We start from the raw sequence: 22,554 nt of genomic DNA on the forward strand, positions 1-22,554 counted from the left end.
CTGTTTCTCATCTGGCAATCAATCAGATGACCGTGCTTGAGCTTCAGACTTCAAATACTTTATAAAATGTATTTTGAAGCAGACCCATTGCTCTGTCTAATTCTTGCTTTTGCAGGAGCAGTATTTCATAAAAAAAATAAATAAATAAAATGAAAAGGCTTGTCAGGTTCTTCTTTCTTTCGCTGGGAGACTTGAGAGGTGAGCTTTGTATCCAGTAGAGCTTTGTGGGATCCAGTTTACTCTTGTCATGGTTCACCCTTTCAGATCTGTCCTGATGGATCCAAGCTTTCAGATCATTTTGTTGGATCATGCCTCCTTGCTGTCAGGATTCTTGCAAAGTGTCTGTTCAGTATGACTCATATTTTTGTTCCATTTCTCATATTGTGGTTTCTGGCAAATCGCTGGCATATTGTTGAGGACTGAAGTCAGGAAGTGGTAGCAGACTTTGATTTTCAGACTTCGTATCCTTCGGAAGGTTCATGCTAGTGCAAAATCTGTTACTCTGTTAAGGGTCTAAGTTTGTAAGGACTGACACATAATTAAAGACTGAACAGATGAAAGGCAAAAACTTGTTATTCTGTCTTCTTATAGGTCTGTAAGGGTAATATCTAAAAAACACCCAGTTTCTTGCTCTAACAAATGGAGAGCTACGGTGTCAAGTCTGAGGTCTGCGTTGGCCTGACCCTCTTCGGATCCTATGCAGGGTTTTGTTGGATACATGCCTGTCATGCACGTCTGTTACTTTTGGTTGGCTCTTAAGTCTTTGGATCCAAAAAACAGGTATAGTTAGTTCCAAAGCATTCCTCTCAGCTGAACAGATTTTTGCAGAATGCCCCGTTTTTTGCCTCAGATATTGGTCTGTTACTCATAAAATCTATAGTTTTCTGGCAAATCACAGATGATTAAAGTCACCAAATAATGACATATGCTTGGGTTTCAGACTTCATATCCTTCAGAAAATGCATGTTAACACAAATCTTGTTATTCTAGCAACTTTCTAAGTTTTTAAGAGCATTATTTAAAATCTGTCCCTATTTTAGGTCTTTGTCCACCCATTGTTTTAGCCTTTGTCTAGATTTCTGGAATTAAGAGGTTGAGAGACATATTTAGGAGAGGACTGAGAAGCATTCCTCTCAGGTGTCCATTTTTTTTGCATTTGGTTTGTTTTTTTTTTTTTTTTTTTTTTTTTGGTTTTCCTTTGTTCTAAAAGTTGAAATCATATCCTTCAAAAAATCTATTCTATAAAAGAGAATTTTTTGGAAGCATCCGGTTTTCAGACCTTTGTTCACTTTTTCTTGTGGGTACAGGTGCTGGTAAGACTTTGGATCCTATGGCTTCAGATCTAGAGATTTAGAGCAGCCTTCAGATACTATACTGAGTCTCTGCAACCTATAATGCGATACATGTTTGTGTGCAGAGTTCTGTTTAGGTTAGGAGAACATAGCTGTTGCTGGATCTGAGGGATTCGGCTGTTGTCCCTCTATCGGATCCTGGACCTTTGACCTTGACAAATGGAGTCTTTACTTCGGATGATGTCTGCAGTTTGTCTTTTGGCCACTTTGGATTGGATCCTGGCTTTCCCTTGAATCTGAGACTTTTGACTGATGTCCTTTCCATGGTTTTTCACAGTTGTGCTTGGACCTTCGGATCCATCAGGCAGAGATGACAAGAAGGACAAATATATATATATATATATATATATATATATATATATATATATATATATATATATAAAGTTTTGAATTTGACTCCTTCATATCTGAAACTTAGTGGGGCTTTCTTTAGATCTGTGGATTTTCTCTCCAGTTTGACAGCTCGGATCATGTTGTGATTTGTCCCTTATCCTGGTCGTCTTTCTGGGATCTTAAATTTTTGGATCCAGTAAGCTTCAATCGCACAGTAAGTTATGTTTTGAGAACTCACTCTCCCCCTTTTTTTGGAAGGATAAAGATGGGATAATGTCAACACTGCACGGGTGTAGGATGCAAATGAGCACCGGTGGACAGGAAAGCTGTGTAATATGAGTGGTTTCAAAACAAAAAAAAAAAAAGGTGGACAATTACAGTAGAGTTTCACTGGCTGTCCTTCTGGTGCACAGTCTGGGATGGAGGACAGTTTTGTGAGGTATGTTTATATTTTGGCAGTATTTCATTTCAGATTGCTGAATTGTCTTGACACATTTACAGCACTGCAGGGAGTTCCAGTTTGAAGGTGTCTAGATTGCTGCCTGCTATTGATGCCTTGTAAAGTTCTACCGTCAATAGTTTTTTCAATCCGACTTTCCTGCAAGCTGTATTAGAAAAGTCTGTTGAGTTCAGAGAATTGTTATCACAGGTTGTATAATTCCCTTTCTTTTTTCCTAACTCCTTATTCTCTAAAAAAATCTTTGTTGTTCTACCAGATTGATTGGGAGAGACAACACTGAAAATTGCAATGGATGCTAAGAAAGGAATTCATTCAAAGGTTTCACCAGACTGTTTGCAATTCAGACTGGAGACCCCTTTGGACCTTGTAGTGTTGAACACGTCAGTTCGTCACATTATTTTCTGTATGTTCACCACTCTCTTTGTCCTTCCTGAACCATTTTCAGATTTATTAGAATAATCCAGGTATGCACACGGTTTCTTCCCTGGTGGAAGCGATTATAAATAATTTTACAAGGTAGTCCTCTTATCCTTCCACTACCTAAAACCATGACAAAGTAGCTCAGTACATCACCAAACTAGAGGGAAACAAACTTATTCCGGGTATAAAGAACCCTAAGGGAGCGCATCACAATGGACAACTTCTTACATCTGCCTTCTAGTGGCATCACAAATTTATGTCACAGTAAACTAACTGAACAAAACCTCACGGGTTGTGTCTCTGGATTATGTAATGTAAATGACTGATCAGTCGAAAAAACACAAACTTGGCTATGACCTTTCTTGTATCCCATCACTACGACAAGATCAGTAACTACTTCACACTGATGCCCCCACTAAATGAATAACTGAGAAACTCCTACTCTTCAAAACTAAACAAATTAGCATCTCATTTTAAAGGCAACCACCTATACTAAGCTAGAAGATATAGTAACCTACTGACCGACAAATTCAGCTACATCTTTACCTCCCCCAGTATTCTATATGCTTTCATACATCTCCCCTGATCTCCAATGTCATTTAGCAATCAGCTAAGTGGAACAATATGCTAATCCTCTTTGAATCCTACTACCCTTGTCAAACAGTTTTCCCCTTTTTAGTCGATGGAAAAACTCATTCTTATTACACCTTATTAATCATTGCAAATATGTTTTTCCTTTACTCTGACCTCAGCTTAAATAACCTCCTTGGACTCTAGATCCAGATCCAGACCTTCAGACAAGGGTCTCCTGGATATTTCTATTCTAAAATTGACAGTATGTTTTTTTCCTATTCACCGGTTCTTCTTATATCTTATCTTTCCATTGATTCTTCACTAGAAAACTCTTCAGAAGTGAATGATGAAGTTTTCTTTTTGGGGTAGACCAGAATCAGATAAATTCTTCTCTGCCTCCAACACATTCAGTTCTTGAATTTTTGTCGACCCTTTTTTGAGGGTACTAGTTCATTAAATTTTGAATAAGTTAATTCTAAAAGCAAATGAAAACACACAAGGTCCGGTCAACATGCAGCACCCAATAAAGGCAGCCACACCATAAAGCTGTTCAGGAACGCCAATATTCCACAAGGATAATAAAAACAGAAGGTTTTATTCCAATAGTCAGATTAAGCACTTTCTTTTCCAAAACAAGAAACTTCATCAGAATCTAATGACATCACATCCCTCTTTGTTTAAATAAGTACACCCATTATTTGATTGGATAAAACCAAAAACAGTATAAATGTAATTATATAAAAGTATATATCAATTTTAATTACATATAAGTTTAAATATAGATAAAAATATATGTATCTATATGTATTAATAACCTTATTACATTAAAAACTACTGATTTTAATAGCAATTGGCTTTCAGTTTTAATGCAGGTGTCAAAGAAACATGGTCATTCAGACCAGGATATATACATGCATCAAGCCTCAACTGCCATATTAATTCCCTAAACTCTAGCCTGTTCTGCCAATCACCCCCTCTATCTATCTACCTTTATTGGGTGCTGCGTGTTGACTGGACCGTGTGTGTTTTCATTTGGTACTATTTGGTTCGGTTTTTCATCCTAGTTTACAAGTTAATTATAAAAGCCTGATCTTCTATGACCTCATCTTCAAGCCATCTTCTTCTTCTTTGGCTTTGGATTCTTCATAAAAAGGTCATATATTTATCCGATCTCAACCTTGAATATAAAGAAGACTAAGTTATTTGATCCAACTACCTCTTTGGATCCAAGAAAGACAAAATTATATGAACTGACTATGTCAGATCTGATGCAGTCCAAGCCAAATCCATCTATGGCTGGATCTTCTACCTTGATAAACTTGCCTAGGACACGGTATTCACTGTGAAGACTGGTAGAGATGGATGAAGGCTGCCAGCCTAGCCAGATAGAATTTTATACATAATTCTATAATTTGTAAATATGAATGTGAATCACTACCTTGTTGTCTTAAATGAAAAAATGCTGTTACAAAAATGTGGCAATAGTGCTCTCTACTGACCCAGTAAAAGCATGTTGTGATCCTTTGATCTAAAGTCGGTTCCAGTTGGGCTAGATGAAGGCTTCCTGCCTGTTGTTTTAAGGCTAAAGTTAATGACCAGAATTCACATGTGGAATGTCCTTTATTGCTCTAAGTGTAAAAGAATGCAAATGCAGTTTATGTCAGCCTGGGAACACCAGGAAGGTGTAAACGATGATGTAATGTTTAGCAGAACTGGAGTTTCGATTTAAACAGTGAGAACCAGAGATTATTAAGCATTTTTGTCTGACTATCCAACTCACAGCACTGCCTGTTGCTCTATGTAAGCAAGTTATTTTAGAAATGTGTTTTCTTGTAAAAGTAGCCAGGAATTATAAAGATTAGACTAAGTGTTTTTCTGTGATGTCAGAACTGTACTACTGATTTATTTTAAGCATTTCTGTGTGATCTCTGAACTTTTGACTAGCACTGACTGTGTAGTAGAAAGTATTGTCTTGTGGTTTTAATTATTTATTATTAAATATTTTTAAACCTTTTAACTGGGGCTGGTTTTGTGTAGAGATAAGTTAAGCTCTAAGAGTACATTGCATGTATATAAGGATCCTGTACCAGGTCACTCTGATAAACCTTAATACTGTTTAGTCACACTTACCAATTGGATAATAATATTCTACAGTAATAATTGGACACCCTTTTAAGGGCCTTTGGGTAGCTGATAATATTAGCTGGGTGGTGGCAGTAATTACTACCATATAGTCTGGGTAAAAGGGGCACAGCTGGAGAACCTGTCCCAGCCTTCCCCAGAAGTGTCTGTATGGTTGTGTAAAATCTTATCTCAAAGTGTGTGTGTCAGCTACTTGGGCAGGGACATGAAGCACTGGTTGGACAGAGAGGGTGCTGGAGATTTTAGCTTGCCCAGCTAGGCTGAGATCTGGACCATATAGCTGTGCCATTGGTGAGTCTTATTGGGGATCTGGGGAGCAAAGGAGCAACCAGCCCTGGACTGACTGTGATCTATGTGTGCTCTTAAGGGAAATTGCACTTTACTGGGTGTATTTGTAATCCTTTTCTCAAATATGAGATGCCCTCTCTGCTGTTAGTGGTGGGGACTGAGGCTCCTTGATTGCTAGGCCAGGGCACGGGCATCACATTCACCATCGGTTTATCTGGTTCCCCTCCAATGTACCTTCCCCCTTTCTAGAAACACATGGATCTCCATCAATATACTCCACTCATTTTTTTTCAGAAGCTTTACAGAAGAAGCTGTGGGGAAAGCAGTGAGGAAGTTTCTCTTGGCACAGAGCCAGTTTATCAAACTGCAATTCACAGCTATGTATTTGTTTATATAGGATTACAGAATTATTCCCAAATTTTCACAATACTGTGAAAATTATTTTAGTAGGTATCACTTGCTGACAATCCTACTATGCAGATCCCATTTCACTATGAAAATTAAATTTGATACTATACACCTTGAACTATTTCCCCATGTAAAACCTGTATCTAGATATAAAAGAGGGATAGAGTCAAGTTGAGTACAAACCCTTTTCTCCTTCCTCAGATGGTGTGTGAGTTTATAAATAAGGGAGAATTACATGTTGAGTTTAATAGTTGCTCATAGACAGTTATATTCTGAACTACGGTATATATAATACAGTAGGAAGTTTGTTTAACCAGTCTTTTCCTTTGAACAAAGCAAGTTGGCAAATATATCATAAATGTATTCCTACCCAGATAGTTTGACAGGCTGGATTTCATTTATCTATAACAAATGGCTTTCTTTCCTTAACCAAACCATGAAAGAATCATTCTGTCAGATTTGTGACTTCTTTCACTATGTTTCCAGTCCAGAATCTCTATGGATGATATATGTACGGCTATATCTTGGCCAAATCCTCATACCTTTATCATTTATTTCAAGTAGATCTGAGGCCCAGGATTAGTACAGCCTTTGGCTCAATTGTACCCAGAGATATCAGTCCTTGGAGTCCACCTAAATGTCAGTTAACTAGGGAATCTGACCCATAGGTTGAGGATGAATGAAAATTGACAACATCAGATGAAGTTATGTACTTGCAATAATGTTCCATCTGTGTTGTCCATTTTCATTCATCCTCAACTCCCCACCCATCAACCCCTTTCCTTTTCTAATTTCTGATTTGTGGAGGAAGAAGAGTCTTCAACACACTGATGTCCATTGTGTTGAACTCCAAATATGGCATCACCCTCCATATTTTCTTAATTGATTAGGTTCATAGGTTCATACTAAGCTATCTGCCCTAGGGCATTTATAAGCCTAGCCAGAATGTGTTTGGCTTTCGCCACCCATTTTAAATGAATTTTGCTATGCCCTTTTTCGAGGTTAGTATACTCTGCCTCTGTCTAACAGTGACACAGAAGTGATACCCGGGGTAAACCTACACTCTCCCATCCACTCATCAAGATTCCTCTTGAAGAGAGTCAATGAGGGACTCTGCCTAACCTGGACTGGGATTTTATTCCAGAGTGAAGGGAGCCTCTGGGTTATGAATCTGTCCCTCCAGCATATCCTATTTATTTCAGTGCTGAGGTTCAAGTCTCTGGAGCGTGTAGCTCAATGGGATTTGGATTTTCTGAGGTGCAGCATGTCCATTAATTCCGGGTTGGACATGGCTTTATACGTCAGGCCCAGATCGCCTCTGAGCAGGCGGTATGCCACTGAGTAGAGCTGGAGTTTCTTTAATCGGGCAGCATATGGCATCTGTTTGAGCCCTTTGTTGTTGGGAGAGTGGCCTAATGGTTAAGGTGCTTGCCTTACAAGCACAAGGTGCAGGGTTTGAGTCTCACAAGGGATAAATGACTATGCTTACAATGGCTCGTGAGGGCAGTTAGCTTAGTACTAACCTATGAAACTGCTTTCAAATCTATGATCCTCTTGGTGAGGTACTTTTGGGGTCTTTCCAATTGCTGCAGGTGTCTGGTAAGGTACATCCCAAAAGGGGCATTGTACTCAATTATGGGCCTGATGAGGGATGAGTAAAGAAACACGATGACCTCCCCTGATCTAGATGTGAATCCCTTCATGATTAGGTGGGCTATATAAAATGTTTTTCTAACCACTTTGGCCATGTGGTTGTCAAATGAGAGATTGCTATCAACTTGGGTACCCAGGTCCCTAATTACTTCTTCCGTACTTAATGGATTACCACCTATGTGGTAATTTGTGGGCACTTTGTTTTTGCCAAAGGGGATGACTATACACTTTTTGGCATTTAGCTTGTGGCCATGACTCTGACACCAGTTGTCTGTTTCTATGAGGCCCTTTTGTAGGATGCTTGTGTCGGCTGGAGAGTCGATTATGGTGCCCAGTTTGTAGTCATCTGCGAACTTGGTCAGCCACAGTCCTTCTGTGTTAGCCTGTACCTCCGAGAAATATATACCGAACAAGAGAGGTCCCAGGACTGAGCCTTGTGGGATGCCACTTGTAACTGGTTTGGAGTCTGACATGGCTCCTGCAATTCTAACCATGTGGGTTCTGTCCTTGAGCCAGTTTGCAACCCATCTAGTGACATAGGGGTTTATATTTAAGCTGGTGAGCTTATCTATAATGCCCGAATGGGGTATTGTATCGAAGGCTTTTGCGAGGTCCAGATAGGCTGTGTGGACCACCTTTCCCTCGTCAATGGCCTTGGTGACTGTTTCAAAGAAATCGACCAGGTTTAAGAGGCAGGATCTGCCCTTAACAAAGCTGAACTGGGTAGGATCCAGTGTCTGTAGGTCCCCAATATCTTTATTTACGAGGTCCATAATGATCCTTTCCATAGCTTTGCAGACCAAGCTAGTCAGGCTTATGGGGCGATAGTTTTCAGGATCCGTTGAGGCACCACCTTTGTGGAGGGGGACCACTGTTGCTGTATGCCACTCTTTGGGTACATATCCTTTAGTAAGGCTGTGATTGAACAGTAGTTTTATGTTTGGGTTTAGTTCTTCTTGGAGTTCATGTAGGACGCAGCCCGGGACACCGTCTGGTCCCATTGATGCTGTGTTTTTTGCTTTGGAGAGGGCGGCTCTTACCTGAGCATCTGAGATGTCAGGGGGGGCAGCACTCTGCTGGGATAGATATTTGCCCTTTTGGTGCGGAAGGGGGGGAGAAGTTTGCGTTGAACCTGTCAGCTAGGATGTTAGCAATGTCTGTGGGTTGGGTGTATTTTTTGTCATTTTGGACTAATTCTGAGCATATCTGGGAATTCCCACCCAGGTTCCTAACATAACTAAAGAAAGCCTTGTGATTATCTTTAGTGTCCTGTGCAATTTTTCTCTCGAAGCTGGCCTTAGACGATTTTATGAGTGCCCGTAGTTTTTTGCTAATACTGATCAGAGATGCCTTCCTTTTTTGGGATTTTGCTCTATCATGTAGTAGCTTCCTCCTTCTATTGTATAGTTTGTTTATGGCTGGGGTCCACCAGACAGGACGCCTAACCTTGGAGGATTGGGTCTTGGTTTTATTTGGGATTGCATGATCCATGCATTCCTGAAGGTGTTCATAGAATGCGTTTATAAAGGATTCTGCGGTCTGGGCCGTATTTTCCACAGGCCCGGGGGCTTTGAAGGATTTCACCTCAGTTTTGAGGAGTGTGAAATTTGCTTTAGAGAAGTTTTTCATTGTGGTTTTTTGGGCAGGGGCTGGGGTCGGGATGTGAATATCTAGTGAGATTAGTTTATGGTCTGATCTTACCAGTGAGGGATACACTTCTGGTCTGGAGCATAGAGTCACCATGTTGGTGATGATCAGGTCCGGTATGTTTTCCCCTCTTGTGGGAGTGGCAACAAGTTGTTCCATAGCATTTGAGTTTATAAATTCTAAGAACCTTTGGGCTAGGGTGTTGGAGCTAGAGTAATGCTCCCAGTCTATGTTAGGGTAGTTGAAGTCGCCCAATATAATGGTGTTTGGAGAGACCTTCATATTTTCCAGTGTTCTCAGGAAGGCCGAGTGGGGTTCCTGGGTTTGGTAGGGTGGTCTGTAGCAGGCTATAAACTGGAAGGCAGTTTTACCCACTGTTAGTTGCACATGGATAGTCTCTGATGCTTTGTGCTGTGCCACCAACCTGGAGGTGTGGGTATCTTTGACGAATATTGATACTCCCCCTCCTTTAGTGGTTCGGTCCAAATTCTGGGGCCGAAAAACATGGTATGAGGTATAACCTGGTAGTACTGGGGTGCTCTCGGGAGCCTTGAACCAGGTTTCTGTTACTGCATAGATATCGATGTTCTCCATGCTAAGGAGAGTTTCGAGTGCATGCATCTTGAGGTTTAGACTTCTGGCGTTGAGTAGCATTACTCTTAGTTTCTTATCCCTTGTGATACCTATGGAGGTGGGTTTGTCTTTTGAGCCTTGCCTAAAAAAGGCACTATGGGGGTGGCAAGAGCCTTTGCCAATATCCGAAAGCCCAGGGGTGACAGGTGCAAGCCATCCCTAGCGATGTATCGTGGCTTGTCAAGCATGTCATCCCAGGCAGACAGGCATTGGATCCCCTTTGAATGACACCAATACTTAAGCCAATTGTTGAAATTGATCATCTTGTCTTCATATTGTGGCATCATTCTTGGTGAGGATAAGATGCTACTCAAGGTCAGGGTCATACTGGCCTGGGCTACATGCTCAGAGAGCTCCTCTATGTCTCTTTTCATGTAGTCCAGGGAGGTATGTCTCAGGTCATTCACACCAGCATGGACAATGACTGAGTCATATTTGTACTTACCTTGGAGTGACCTGATTGCTTGTGTTATGTGGCGGATCCTAGAGCTCGACAGGCAGCTCACCGTGACCTTCTCCTTGTTCAGCCTGGTGAGCGGGACGTCAGTGTGCCTGATGATAGAGTCACCTATTACAAGTGTATCGGGTGTGTTGTTTAGCCTTAAGGGCTGTGACTGTTCGGCACACTGGCTTTGTGAGCTATGTGTTGCACATGTTTTGTTTTGGGGTAGCGGTTGCTTGGGTGTCTGCTTTGGAGGTCTCTGCTGCTTAGGCAGATTTTTATTTAGAGCCTCCAAGTATGTTTTTGTGTGTTTATGTGTTTGGTTTGCTGATGTGGTAGGTATTTGTGAGACTGGAATTGTAGTGAGTGTGGTTTCCTTCTCCTCCTGACTGGTTATGCCAGTACTGAGTTGAGAGAGCTTATCCTCCAGTTTGGCTATATGGTTGCATCTCTCACATATGTTGGAATTTGTTGGGAGGAGGAGAGGGTTGTCTGTGTACATGAGGCAGTTATAACATTGCCTCAAGATTCCCAGATTCACCAGCTGGACCGTAGAGGAGATTGACAACTGACCTTTGGACATGCTAGAATAGTATTGGGAATTCCTTTATAATTGAAAAAAAGGGCCAATGGGGAACAAAGTACTTAAGGGGAGTTTGTGAGGGTGTAGTGCTTTTAATTTTTAGTGCTGAGTGATTTTCATGGAGAAATCAGATTCCCTTGTCTAGAATTAACTATATAATTTATATTTTACTTTGTTAATAGTTAGTTCTTTGAGGTCTTCCTGTATAGCTGCATTTGAGGGATACCAGAGGTTGTGCATTATGGGTGGGGAAGGAGCTCAAGAATTTGTTAGAGGTCATGGGCTAGTGTAACGGCCGAGTCAGATCCGAGGATCAGATCTGGACCCATAGGTTGGGGATAAATGAAAATGGACAACACAGATGGAATATTATGGTAAATACATAACTTCTTTTTTCTCATTATGGGGTATGAAACTCAAAATGTCTGTCATTGTTTAGTGACTGAAATCCTAAATGATTTTCCAGAAAACCAATAACCTTATGAGGACAAGGACAAAAATAGGAGGCAAAAAAATCTAGGCATTTTGCAAAATTCTAGGCAGTTGAGTGGTATGCCGGTGTTGTTTATATTATAGCACCAGCAGTAATCCACTTTTTTTCTCAGTGATTTTGCAACCATGGAGTGTACTATAGGCTTTTGTTCAACCACAACCATGAGTAATAAAGTGGACTTCAGAGAATGAATGAATGAATGAATGAATGAATGAATGAATGAATCAAATAGTTTCAGGAACTTTTTCCCTTAAATGTGTTTATTTCATTTTTGTTGACTTAGTAAATCCTCCTGAGTTATGTACCCTGTTTTCAGGAGAGATCCAAAGGCCAGTATGTGTAATGCAAAGTCAGAGTTATGATTTAATGTATTTAAAGTGACACCAGATTTTAAAAGCTATCATTTGTAATTATTTATATTGTTTCTAAAGGAGGAATGGTGGAGTACCTTGCATGGTTACAGACACCTGCAAGAACATCATGACACAACCTGGTTGCCCGGATTATTCCCTCTCCCATCAGCTACTGTACATCAGGATTTGGAAGTTGGTAAGTAGATACATAAGTTGTCTATGAGAATGAATGTTTTCTTCTGGGAAAAGAATATTTGAAATTTGTTTTCTTTCTTTATTTGGATATCAAGCCACATATTTGAGTTTTAGCCAGGACAGACACTGTTATGCTTGTAGGAGTGAAGAGTCCGTTATATCCTGGTGAGAAGGGGAGGTGTTTACCACATCCTCATTGGAGGCCATGGACTCTAATCCTGTAGCATACACATGATATTGTACATTGTGTATTGGGTGGGACACTGGGTGGGGTGTAACAAAAAGCCCACTACATCCACCAGATGGTACTGGACTGCATTGCCCTGGTCTCCCTTTTGCCCACTTACTTGACACTTACAAAAATGATTTCCCGACTTTCATTAATCCATGATGGGTAAGCTATACTGGTGCTAGAGATGTCAAAAAGAAAGACTGAGGAGGGGCCCAGAGCAAGGCTGGTGGCAGACAACTGCAAGGGTGGGGACAAGAAAGAGTGTGGTAAACTGTCAAGAAGTTAGTGTCTGGTCTCTGACAGATGACCAGTAAAGCAAAGACAATTCATGCAGGACAAGCTGATCTCATGGCAGTAATAGAAATTGTATTTTATAACCTTTTTGATGTTTACTGACCTTGTAGTTAGTTTTAATGCAGTAAGGATGCAAATGAAGTCTTCTCCTACATGTGGATGGTGAGGATGGAGGTAAAGTTACCACTTAAGACACAACTTCTAGATGTTCAGTTTCAGTGTATCTTTCTTCAACAAGAGCAAGAGCAAACTTTCTTTTTTCCTTTTTTTTCAGCCTTCTGACTGCTTTGCATGTGATATTAAGGTGCAGTTGGGTCTGGGAATATGCCCCTTCCCTGCTATTGTATAACCTTGGAGTTAGTAGATATATATATATATATATATATATATATATATATATATATATATATATATATAGGTTCATAGATTAGTACTAAGCTAACTGCCCTTGTGAGCCTTTTTAAGCCTAGCCACTTATTCCGTGTGAGACTCAAACCCTGTACCTTGTGCTTGTAAGGCAAGCACCTTAACCAGTAGGCCACTCTCATATATATATATATATATATATATATAAACTATATATATATATATATATATATATATATATATATATATATATATATATATATAAAACTATATATATATATATATATTATATATATATATATATATGTGTGTGTGTGTGTATGTGTATGTATATATATATATATATATATATATATATATAGTTAGCAAGTGTACAGGGAGTGCAGGATGGCTTGCCTCCCTGCAAAAATACTGTTATTTGTTTGTTTTTTCTTTTGATTTTTTTTTAGATTTGCTTTAAAAATATTGTTCTTTTTGTGCTTGCTGTTTGGAACATTCAATGTTTGATGACAGAATCCAGACAATAAACACCACTTTATTACATTTCCATTTTAATGTGGGATTCTATACTGTTTCAATTAGAAGTCATCAGCTATAAAGAGCTCACTGTTTTTCAAATTAAATAGTACTTCATATGCATCTACCTGGAATGTGATAAGGATGTACATATAATGTTTTAAAAGAATTATACAACTAGTTGACTTATACTACATAAGTATTCTACACCAGCAATGATATATTTGGGGACAGGAATGGCCTTTTTGAACAATTTTTGCAACTTTTTAATGAGACTATGGAATTGTTAAAAAAACAGATGTGGTCTCCAAAAGATAATACATTTGCAATGAGTGAAGTGATAATTTGAAATGAGGCATTGCACATGATAACAAGAACACAGAATAAGTTGGAGAGAGAAATCAAAATGAACTGTTCTTAGGTGCTTGAGTCCTCATAAAATGGGTAGGTATCATATTCACTATCCATGTGTTACTCTCTGTTAAACACCTTCCTCAGTCAAGAATCCACTCACTGCCTTTTGCTCAGGCCTCATAATAGATTTCTCTGATAAGAGGATAAATAGGCTTCATACTTAACATTGGATTCGATAGTCTCAACTGATTAAGCTAATATAATTATTTAAAAAGGGTGAAGCTAAGATATGATGAGGAAAAGAAATTTATTTTTATTCAAAGTAGACTTTAGATATTTATTACACAAAATTTAAAAAAAAAATGAAAGGGTTCAATTATTGGATAACTATGTCAACTGTTCTAGGATCATAAGGACATAGTAATGTATAACGTAAAGGAAGGATCTTCCCTGCTCTGCTCATGACACTTCCTTGTAATGCACTAGACGCATACCATTGACTTTCATTATCAAGTTGTTACTATTTTGTTATACTATTTTCCTTTTAGAAAGGTTGTCATCACATACTTGAAGACGGCTGGAGTGAGGCAGCTGCATCTTTGGCAGCCCAAGATTTTGAGTCTGTTTTCTGTTCCAATATGATGCAGGGAAATCTGAAAATTGAAGTCAACGGCTTTCCACCTCATCTTCGAGATCTATTCATGGAAAATAGTAAGTATCTGAACTGTTTAATTAATGTTGATCTTACCTGAATAGACAAGATAAAATCAGGAAAAGCTGGGATAAGCAAATTTTATATAAGGAAAAGGATGTAACAAAATAAGCTGGTAATATTTTATATATTTCATTATTAAAATAGTATCATTATATTTCATTTTCCATTATTTCAATATTGTTTTGTAAAAATATTTAATTGTACATTTTTTTCTGGACTTGAACTGGCCTATTACAGAATAGCAAAATGTGCTGCTACTGCCCAAATGTTTAGAAAAGGTAATTATGTACCACATAAGCAGCTAGGATGGCCTACATGTCAGAATTAGCTAAACTGTCTTCATTTAGTAACTGGTGTTAGAGTTTGTGAATTGTGAATATAAGGTTGAAATTCATTTTTCTACAAATATATGAAAGATAAAGAATAAAATATAAAGTTTGCTTTGATGTAGGAATATAGCTTAGCAATTAAAAATGGCATTCATAGTGTATGACATAGCTCTGGCTGAAATAAGTGAAAAACAAAGAAGATCTATTAATGAACACAATATATTTCCTGAGCAGTTTGTTTCCTTTCAGACTTCTGACAATGGACATGTTTATATAGTATGTGTTTTCCTCAAGATACATGTTTGTCACAGTATTAAGAAAAGGTTGACGTAATTTCTCATAGATAAATGGACATGGCTTTTTATAGAATCATCAGAAAAAAAAACTAGAAAAGCAATTTTGGAAAGCAAGTATTATATGCTTTTCTCATGTTTGCAGAACAGTTTACAAATATCCTCTAACAGACAGGAACAGCAGCAGAACAGCTTGTACAGATGTTTCCTTTCAGATTTCTGTTAATGGCATCCTCACATCAGCAAAAGTGCTTACAAGTAAATCACAAAAGGACAATAGAAAAGTCTACCAAGAGGAAAAAACAAAATGTATGTGCATGACTAGAACAGTATATAACTGTATTAATTCAGATATGTTATAGGTATTTTGGTAGAAACACACTTGTTTCAAGGTATTGTATGGAGAAAGGAAAGTCATCATCTATACTGTTTGTGAAGAAAAACTTTGTAAATATATACTACAAACTAACAGAAGAGTATGTGTGGTTTGTTTATAAAAAGCTATTTATTGGTTACTGCTCTTAAAGTCAAATGCTGCATCAGTGTATATTCTGCAAGTTTCTGTGGTTAACAGACTGTGATAATTAGACTTTGATTTCAGTAGTAAACAGCCAACAAGACTTTGTGTCTTAAGAAGACTTTGGATCCAGCACATACATAAAATACATTTTTCAATGGTGACCCTAACGAACGTTCCTAGCCTGTATCCAAAAACAGGGGGAGTGAGTAATGCCTTGTATAAGGTCACTCCTGTAAAAGCACAGTAACTAATGTTTATGTGAAGTACTTCAGTTTTCTACAGTTTTCTACAGTCTGTAGCAATACAGTTCATCAGACGTCTGAATCCGGAGTGAGACTGTAGTGCAAAAAGGTGAGCAGTACCATAAATTCTCCAAAAAAGGTACAATACAAAGTTGTAAGACTGAAACTGCCAGTTTTGCTGTACCAACTTCACAAGTAACTACAGATACTTTTCAACCATCTACAGTAAAGCAGCCTGGCCATCTGCCTCTCTGTTGACTGGTAAGAAAATGTTTCTGTGTTACATACAGTATGAATGCCATAGAGGTAATACTAATAATCACAGAATGAAATGTTGGTATATACAGCATATTAGCAAATGTAAAACCTTATTAGGGCAAGTTAATAGTAAGACATTATGCAAATGGATTACAATATTTGACTTGTATCTGAAACAAACTCATATGTGGTATAACAAATGTTTATTGTGCGTACAATATCATAAAAATACAGTGCATGCCACTATTCAAAGGTTAGACTGTACAGACAAAAATTGTAATGGTAAAGAACCAGAAAAAGTTAATATGCTGACATTATATTCAAATGTTAGACAGTTATGTTCTGTCACCAGATGTAAAAGGTTTATTGCAGAGTTGCAACAACAGTCAAATCACTTACTTACAGGACCTCTAGTACATTTTGTTACAAAATAATGTAATAAACTTCTAAAAGACAGACACAATGAGTTCAGAAAGCTTAGACAAGTTATACATACATCTTTTCAAAAGTACATAGGAGTTTTAGATTCAGCAGAACAGGTTACTAATGAATGTCAGAAAGACTATGCAAAATTACAGGAAAAACTTCAATAGCAGTTACAAGATAAAGGAAATAAATTAACTGGCAGAGACTGACTTCCTACATACATTGGGAAAGAGCAGGAAACTACAGCTGATCTGTATAAAAAATATATATATTTTATAATATGTTTGTGTTTTGAAAATGGTTAAGCATACCTGGTAGGATGGTAAAATACAAATCATTCTCAAACGTTTAAAACTTCCATCCATTTAAAGCAAGATATTTATCAGAACTACAGTAAAGTAGAGCATATGACTGCCATTCTCATAGCATAGTCAAAAGGTAATCAAAACAGTTCTAGTGTATAAAAATTAAATAAAAATAGTTAATAAGAGTAAAGATTTAAAGTCACAAGACTGACATGCTTGTATAAAAATGTAAAGTCACAAGAGTGACATGCATGTATTTACTTTTCATATAAAGTACTTCTGTTAAAATGCACAAACATGAAAGACAGACAATAACACATGTAAATAATTTAAATATAAACGTGCTAGTTAAGCTAATATATATTTATTTGGTTTTCACAATTTTTGTTATAATTGCAGAGTAACACCACACCAAACAGTTAAAGTTCTGAATTTTAAAAAGAAATAAAATCACAGATGGTATTAGTCATGCAGTCTTTGTAAAATGAATGGCAGGGCAGTTAAATAAAAAAAAATACTGAAATCAAAGTTAAAAAATATGTAAGCTAATTGTAAAATAATGTCTAGTTATGTAGTATAAATGCATAGTTATGCAAATCACAAATATAATACTAAGTGTTTTATAACTGCTTTTTTACAATTAAATTGCAAGTGTATTAAAGGAAAAATGCTAAAAGAGTTAACTATAGCTACAGAGTCTGAAATGTGAGCTCAGACCTTCTTTGACTGGATAAATAGTTACAGGAAATGTTGAGCAGATAAGATAAGAAACAAGACTGGTTGCCAGACAAGTGGCTTGAGTTTTTCTAAAACATTATTGTTATTAAAACATATTGTTAAATGTTCACATGCAACACTATTTGGTAATTGTAATAAAACATCACAATTGTGCATATATGTCACTGATAATCTGTTTGCAGGTAATGGTTAAAAGTAAAAAACCTCAGTTACATCAAGTATAGCCAACAAATGGGTTATAGTATACATACAGTTCAAATAATGTATACCGGAGGGTACAAATAACTACTAGTAGTAATAGATAGCAAAGGCAACAGAAAAAAAATATATTTTATCATTAAAAACAGCCAAAAAATGATCAAATCAGACAAAGGTCTATAGTTTAATAACCTAATAAAGCAAATGTATAACCAAAGTGTTGTGCTGACATACATTATAAAGCAAATAAACAATATTGCAATACTACAGGGGGAGGGGTACTTTCTCAGATTTACACTGACTATGTGAGCAGCATTGCAAAAGGGTCTAAAATAAAGTTACAGGAAGAAATATCTCATTCCTTCTTGACAATGCTCTTTTAGGGGGGGAGGGGAAAACAGGTATTAATGCATTAGAAATACTGGATTAAACCTGACAGGATAAGATATTTTACAAGTTTCTAATAGCTATCATTCTAGTTATTATTGTATTGTTTAGTATTACATTGTATTTACAACCTGTTAAACTGTAAAGCTATACACAAGATGATTTAAAATTGCTTTATTAAAGCTATACAAGAGAGAGTAAAGATATGTAAAAATTGAACAAGACTGGTCACTATTTTTTAATATGTTTTGGCAAGATAATGTTGGTATGCAAAAGCATGAATATTTCTAATTTCTGGGTATGTAGTTGCCTCTGGTGGCAATTCCACTAGGTACTTCTAAAGTGACATAAGAATTTTCCATGATTTTGATTGATGTTAATGCACGTCAGGGTCACCATTGAAAATGTTATTGTATGTATGTGCTGCATCTTTGCTGTGCTGGATCCAGTCTTCTTAAAACACACAGTCTTGCTAGCTGTTTACTGCTGAATCAGAGACACAAAGCTTTGCATGACTCCATCTGTAGTCTGTTTAAAGCACCAAGCCTTTCAAATTACACACTGATAAAGAAATATATTTTACAGCTATTTCACTATAAGCATAGTTACAGATAACTTATCTTTATAACAAACGACACATACTCTTTCTGTCAGTTTGCAGCATATATTTACAAAGTTTTTATTCACAAACAGTATAGATGATGACTTTCCTTTCTCCATACAATACCTCGAAACAAGGGTGTTTCTACCAAAATACCTCTAACATATCTGAATTAATACAGTTGTATACAGTTCTAGTCACACACATAGATTTTGTTTTTTCCTCTTGGCAGACTTTTCTATTGTCCTTTTGTGATTTACTTGTAAGCACTTTTGCTGATGTGAGGATGCCATTAACAGAAATCTGAAAGGAAACATCTGTACAAGCTGTTCTGCTGCTGTTCCTGTCTGTTAGAGAATATTTGTAAACTGTTCTGCAAGCATGAGAAAAGCATATAATATTTACTTTCCAAAATTGCTTTTCTAGGCTTTTTTCTGATGATTCTATAAAAAGCCATGTCCATACCTCTCAACTGTACAGATTTTTGCAGAATGTTCAGATTTTTGCCTTATATTTTTGGTCTGTTCCTCATAAAAGTTGTGGTTTTCTGGCAAATCTTTGAAGACTGAAGTCACAAAATAATGACAGACATCTGAGTTTCAGAATAGATATCCTTCAGAAAATACATAATAATGCAACATCTGTTATTCTAGCAACTTTCTTAGTTTAGAGGAGCAATATTTAAATTCTGTACCTATTTTTGGGCCTTTGTCCCCCCATTCTTTCTTGCTTTGTCCAGATTGCTTGCACTGAATGGTTGAGAGGTATGGCCATGTCCATTTATCTATGAGGAATTATGTCAAGCTTTTCTTAATACTGTGACAAACGTATCTTGAGGAAAACACATACTATAAAACATGTCCATTGTCAGAAGTCTGAAAGGAAACAAACTGCTCAGGAAATATATTGTGTTCATTGATAGATCTCCTTTGTGTTTCACTTATTTCAGCCAGAGCTATGTAATACAATATGAATGCCAATTTTAAATTGCTAAGCTATATTCCTACATTAAAGCAAACTTTTTATTTTATTCTTTATCTTTCATATATTTGTTGCAGAATTAATTTCAACCTTATATTCACAATTAAATCCACAAGGCACACTGGAATACACACCAAGAAATTTCCATAAGAACTCCAGGCAAGAGCAGAACTGAAGTCAAACTTGTTAAGCAACAATTTATTTCCACAAAGCTTTTCGTTCAACTGATAGCTGAACTTCTTCAGACAAACAGAGCAAACAACACCACACCCATATATGCATCTCCCTTTACAAACACGTGTTAAAACTAGTTAACATTTAAAGGGACTATACCATAAATAACAAGACTGCAAGTTAAAAATAAAAAAAACTTTTATACATGGTCAATCAAATATTACCCACTAAATAAAAACCAACATCCTCAAATGCTGGACATGTAAAAATCATACTTAGATAATATAAAATAAACCTAATCCAGTAAAAAATCAAACAATCATGAAATGAAATGAAAAAACATTGAGCAGCCTGCCTGCCCCTGTGGGAGTGGTTACTGACTTGAAACTGTAGTTTTATTGGCCATTTTGGGTCAATTCCAAACTCCTTCATCTTCCTCTCTTAAAACCTGGTTTCCTCATGGTTTTGGCATCTTTTCAGGCTTGTTGGCTATTGGTGAAGCACCCACCAAGAGGAGAAAACGCTGAGAGAAGAAAGGAGCCACTTTTGAGATTATAAGTATTTTTCCTCTGTTTATTTGCTAAGTTTTTCTGCATAGCCACCTATTTTGAGCATTTTATGGCTTGTTCAACTTGATTTCTGCATTAGTAACTGTATTTAGAGCACAACCTAGAGCTGTTTACTGAATTTCCTGTTTGCACTTATTTTTTAAAATCTTTTTTTCTCAAAACTTGCATTTTATCTGTCTTTGGCCTAGCACTCTTGTGTGGGGTCATTTACTGCACTGTTATAACTTGTTGATACTTGTGAACCTCTGCTATCTCTGAAAAAACAAAACAAAAAAAAATCTTGCTTTTTCCCCACTTTTCTGAGATTTAAAAAAGTTCAGTTACAGGCTTGCTGTTCTTGAACTGTTTGTAAGTTTCTTGGAGGCCATTTTTTGCTTGGGCTAAAGGAAAGTCTCTCTATTGATCAGTGGCAGTGAAAAACATTGAGCAACCTGCCTGCCCCTGTGGGAGTGGTTACTGACTTGAAACTAGTTATATTGGCCATTTTAGGTCAATTCCAAACTCCTTCATCTTCCTCTCCTAAAACCTGGTTCCCTCATGGTTTTGGTGTCTTTACAGGCTTGTTGGCTGTTGGTGAAGCACCCACCAAGAGGAGAAAATGCTGAGAGAAGAAAGGAGCCACTTTTGAGATTTTAAGTATTTTTCCTCTGTTTATTTGCTAAGGTTTACTACATAGCCGCCTATTTTGAGCATTTTCTGGCTTGTTAAACTTGATTTCTGCATTAGTAACTGTATTTAGAGCACAACCTAGGGCTGTTTACTGAATTTCCTGTTTGCACTTATTTTTAAAATCATTTTTTTCTCAAAACTTGCATTTTATCTGTCTTTGGCCTAGCACTCTTGTGTGGGGTCATTTACTGCACTGTTATAACTTGTTGATACTTGTGAACCTCTGCTATCTCTGAAAAAAACAAAAAAACAAAACAATCTTGTTTTTTTCCCACTTTTCTGAGATTTAAAAAAGTTCAGTTACTGGCTTGCTGTTCTTGAACTGTTTGTAAGTTTCTTGGAGGCCATTTTTTGCTTGGGCTAAAGGGAAGTCTCTCTGTTGATCAGTGGCAGTGAAAAACATTGAGCAGCCTACCTGCCCCTGTGGCAGTGGTTACTGACTTGAAACTGTAATTTTATTGGCCATTTTGGGTCAATTCCAAACTCCTTCATCTTCCTCTCTTAAAACCCTCTTTTGCATGGTTTTGCGCGTTTTTGTGCATAGCGCAACAGCGGGCAGCACCGCCTAATTGGATTTAAACTATTCATGGCTCCACAAAGTCTGCTCTTCACTTTTTCCCTTACAACTGCTCTATCTCTCAATTTAAACACCATATTCTCATTCTAAGGCCCTTCACTGGTCCAATTAAATAATCCTACAAGTTAGCACTATTAAACCATAATCACTACTTACTCTTATACTCTTTACGATTACCCTGTCCTATATTGGTCCATCTTAAATTCAGTTTCCCTATATTACTCTAGCTTGTCCAAAGGTCAGTCAATGGTTTCCTCTCCAGTCCAGCTGGTGAATCTGGGAATTTTGAGGCAATGTTACAACTGTCTCATGTACATGGACAACCCTCTCCTCCTCCAAACAGGTTCAAATATATGTGAGAGATGCAACTATTTAGCCAAACTGGAGGCTGAGCTCTCTCATCTCAAAACTGGTGTAACCAGTCAGGAGGAGAAGGTAACCTCAAATAACACAATTCCAGTATCACATAGTCCCACCACATCAGCGAACCAAACACATAAATACACAAAAACATACTTGGAGGCTCTAAATAAAAATCTACCTAAGCAATAGAGACCTTCAAAGCAGACATCCAAGCAAACGCTACCTCAAAACAAAACACGCACAACACATAGCCCACAAAGTCAGTGTGCCAAGCAGCCACAGCCCTTAAGGCTGAATAACACACCTGATACTTTTGTAATAGGTGACTCTATAGTCAGACACACTGATGTCCCACTCACCAGGCTGAATAAAGAGAAGGTCACGGTGAGCTGCCTGTCGGGTGCTAGGATCCGCCACATAACGCAAGCACTCAGGTCACTCCAAAGCAAATACAAATATGACTCAGTCATTG

General features: G+C 37.5%; 1 protein-coding gene across 1 annotated transcript in view; it reads left to right on the plus strand.

Moving 5' to 3' along the window:
- Positions 1-22,554, plus strand: part of CCHR12.PART0H16orf89 (chromosome chr12.part0 C16orf89 homolog) — a 334,640-nt gene that overhangs the window by 64,838 nt on the left and 247,248 nt on the right. The window contains exons 4-5 of the mRNA XM_044089787.1: positions 11,859-11,976; positions 14,286-14,448. Of these exons, the coding sequence (XP_043945722.1) occupies positions 11,859-11,976; positions 14,286-14,448 (281 nt within the window). The remainder of the gene's footprint in view (positions 1-11,858; positions 11,977-14,285; positions 14,449-22,554) is intronic.

This window comes from Protopterus annectens, chromosome 12.part0, assembly GCF_019279795.1.
Source record: "Protopterus annectens isolate FY-2018-M chromosome 12.part0, PAN1.0, whole genome shotgun sequence".
NCBI lineage: Eukaryota > Metazoa > Chordata > Ceratodontiformes > Protopteridae > Protopterus > Protopterus annectens.